The sequence below is a fragment of the Gastrolobium bilobum genome, unplaced genomic scaffold (assembly GCF_033153095.1).
Source record: "Gastrolobium bilobum isolate Gb01-03AN ecotype WA unplaced genomic scaffold, APGP_CSIRO_Gbil_v1 utg26114, whole genome shotgun sequence".
Taxonomy (NCBI): Eukaryota; Viridiplantae; Streptophyta; class Magnoliopsida; order Fabales; family Fabaceae; genus Gastrolobium; species Gastrolobium bilobum.
The window spans coordinates 201,537-204,670 of record NW_026896896.1 but is presented as its reverse complement, the minus strand read 5'-3'; the positions used below and the strand labels follow the sequence as shown (position 1 = coordinate 204,670).

The window sequence follows — 3,134 nt, the reverse complement described above, 5'->3', positions numbered from 1 at the left end:
GGTCTTGCATTATATTTTTGTTAAAAAAATATCAAATTTGTCTTGAAGACCCAATTTGTAATTTTCAAATAAAGATCGTCAGCAAAATTGATAGTTTATATTCTTTCAGTATTATGGCTATTTAAATATGTAATATTTATTCAAATCTCCACCTAACCAAATGACAAGTCAAGTAGCAATTATATGCATTTTAGAAAGAAAAAAAAAATTGTAGACTAACGGTGCAGATGAATTGTATAGATAATGTGAATTAACAATAAATGATTTCATAATTTTGACAGCATATGTATATTTTGTTATTAATGTGATGGCATATTTTCTATTTATCAGTTTAATACAACGAAAATGATTATTGCATATGAAAATCTTCACATTATCTTTAACCAGTTAATTATATTTTACTAATTGGCAAAGTATTTAAACTTCGATCAATATTTAAGTCATTATTAAGCTGTATAAGAAAAGTGAGAAACTTTTATTGTTCAAATAAAATTACCCTGTTCATTATACATCATTCGACTAAGGAAAAGTTTGATCTGGTCACGAAAGAATTAAAGTTAATGAAACAAACGGTGGTAGCTCACTTGACGCATAAGAGTTAAGCAGGTGGAGATGAAAACATGTGTTAAAATCTTTTTAATATTATTTTTAGGAGGAATCTAAAACTTTAATTCTGAATCCGTCCTGAATCAGATTAATTATGAACTAATAAATCGATTGAAATATTTAAAAAAAGTTAATGAACAATTCGAAAAGCAGGAAGATAGAAAGAGAAATGCTATGAAGTCAAGCTCAAAAGTTGCTCTAGATATTCAGGACCCAAATCCTCCAAGACAAGCACATTTTGGGAAGTGTTGATCTCTAACTGATCCATGTCATGATAGTTCTTGGTTTTCTTTTTACTAAGCTTAGTGGAGTTTTTTCTCATGGTGTAGTGCTTTCTCTTGAGTGCCAACACAGGTGAGGAACCTTCTTCACAAGGCTTATAATTACTAACCATGTCTTTGAGGGACTCCCTCACCACTTCCTCAGGGAAATTCAACACTGCTAAAGAACCCCTTGTTGAGAAAGCTGCTTGATCATAAGCCAAAGCTGCTTCTTCAGCTGTGTCAAATGTTCCAATCCACACTCGAACCCCTTTTCTTGTTGAGTCCCTTATCTCTGCCGCGAATTTACCCCATGGCCTCCTCCTTACTCCTCTGAACAGCTTTCTTTCCTTTTGTGATGATGATGATGATATTAATGGTTGTGACGGTGGTGAAGGTGATGATGATGCATGAGTTGTATTGGAGGAGACTTCTTGTGAGTCAACGCTACCATGAGATGCTGAAGAGTTGGATTCAGAGGATGATTCCTTGGTTTGTGATTGTGATTGTGATTGTGAGTGGTTGATGAAGTTGAAGGGAAGAGTGTTGTCATCGTTGAAGAAAATAAAGTTGTCCTCCCAAGAAAAAGGGTCCCCAGAAACAGAGGAATTTTCAGGGAAGAAGTGAAGGTTTTGGTTTTGGAAAATTGAATCAAAATCCATCTCTTGGAATCCTCTTTTTCTCTGTATGTCTATAGTTTTTTTTTCTTCTTTTGATGATTTATCTCGGTTGGATATAAGATAACTACTACTTGTGTGTCAGTGTGTGTGCTTTGAAGTTTGAATGAGGATCCGAGGAGCTTAGCTTGCCTCGTTTATATAACCAACCATTTAAAGAAAGGAAAGAAAACGACCCAAGAATGATATTTTTGGGTAAGGAGGATGTCTTTGAATATTTTTATAATTTGTTTGTATTAAAGAATGGACCTAAGGCCTAAAACCTTAAACTTAAGTGTGTAAATGGTTTAGGCCGGCCTACAAAGGTCTACGGTCTAACTTATATTAAGTTAGACTTGACTTTTACAAATAATAAAATAAAATAGGTCCAGATTTTTTTAAAAATCTATTTAGAAAATATGCTATAGATTTTTTTGTACATGTCAGACCTATAAATTTACAGGCCGGCCTCTATCATTTTATTTATTTTAAATAAAATAAATAAAATTATTATTTTAATAATTTTGAATAATAAAGTAATATTGTATTAATTATTCTTTTAATTGTTGAATGTTTAATAGGCTTAAACAGGCTAACAAGCCTAGGTCAATACTTTTATTTTTAAATATAGATCAGGTCAGATTTATAATTTGGAGCCTACACAGGTCAGGCCAAACCTAATATTTTTTACACAAACCTCACCTATTTAAGTCAAAGTTTAACTTAGCTTATTTATACTCCTACTTGTACTTGTAGTAAATCCTTTTCCTTACGATAAAAGGGTCAAGTATATTAGTTAATTTAGGCACGTGCTTCAAACAAATAATCAAGTGGGTGACTCTCAAACAACAAAAATTATACTTTATTTGGTTTGAAATAATGAAATTTTAATTTATCTTGAATCATTTAATTTAAAAATATATATATTAACTTTGTTTTATTTTTTTATTAAGTAAAATAAACAATACCATAAATAAAAAATAAATTTATATTTACTTAAAATTAAAAAATTAATCAATCTTAATTATTGTACAAAATTGTAAGTAACATTTATTTTAAAACAGAAAAAATATTTGTAAATAAAATTCTTACATATTTCTATGCTTATTTTAAAAAATAGAGAAATAATACGTTAAAATATTTTCTATTTTATTATTTAATAAATATAAAAAAATTATAATTTTTTTCATTTATGTACAAATATATATATATTTTTTGCAGTGGATGAAAACGCAACCCCGTTGGCAGTCACATAAGCAAAGACTTTGAGTCCTTATCACTGTGTCACACTAACGGTTTTTGACCTGAAAAAATGCGTTTTTTCGAAATGTTTCATCAGTTTAGTTTTTTAGTCATATATTATTGGACCAGGAAGGCAGGCATTAGGTGTCTAAGCACATAGTCGTCCACTTGATAGGTGCACATTTCAGTTCAATCAAGACATATTAGTATCCGATACATATCTCATGTCAGCAGTGACGGAACTAGGGCTAACAAATATTTAAGTGGGGTTTAATATTAAATTTTATTCAAAAATTTAGTCACAATTATTTAGTCACGTTAAAAATGTGATTAATTTTTGATTTTTAACCCAGGTCAAAATCTCACCTTA

The 3,134-nt window shown here is 30.1% G+C and overlaps 1 protein-coding gene across 1 annotated transcript; it reads right to left on the bottom strand.

Moving 5' to 3' along the window:
- Window positions 1–778: 778 nt before the first annotated feature.
- Window positions 779–1,528, bottom strand: LOC133302713 (ethylene-responsive transcription factor 1B-like). Its single transcript, XM_061502530.1, has one exon. The coding sequence runs from the start codon at window positions 1,526–1,528 to the stop codon at window positions 779–781; it is 750 nt and encodes a 249-aa protein (XP_061358514.1).
- Window positions 1,529–3,134: the final 1,606 nt, after the last annotated feature.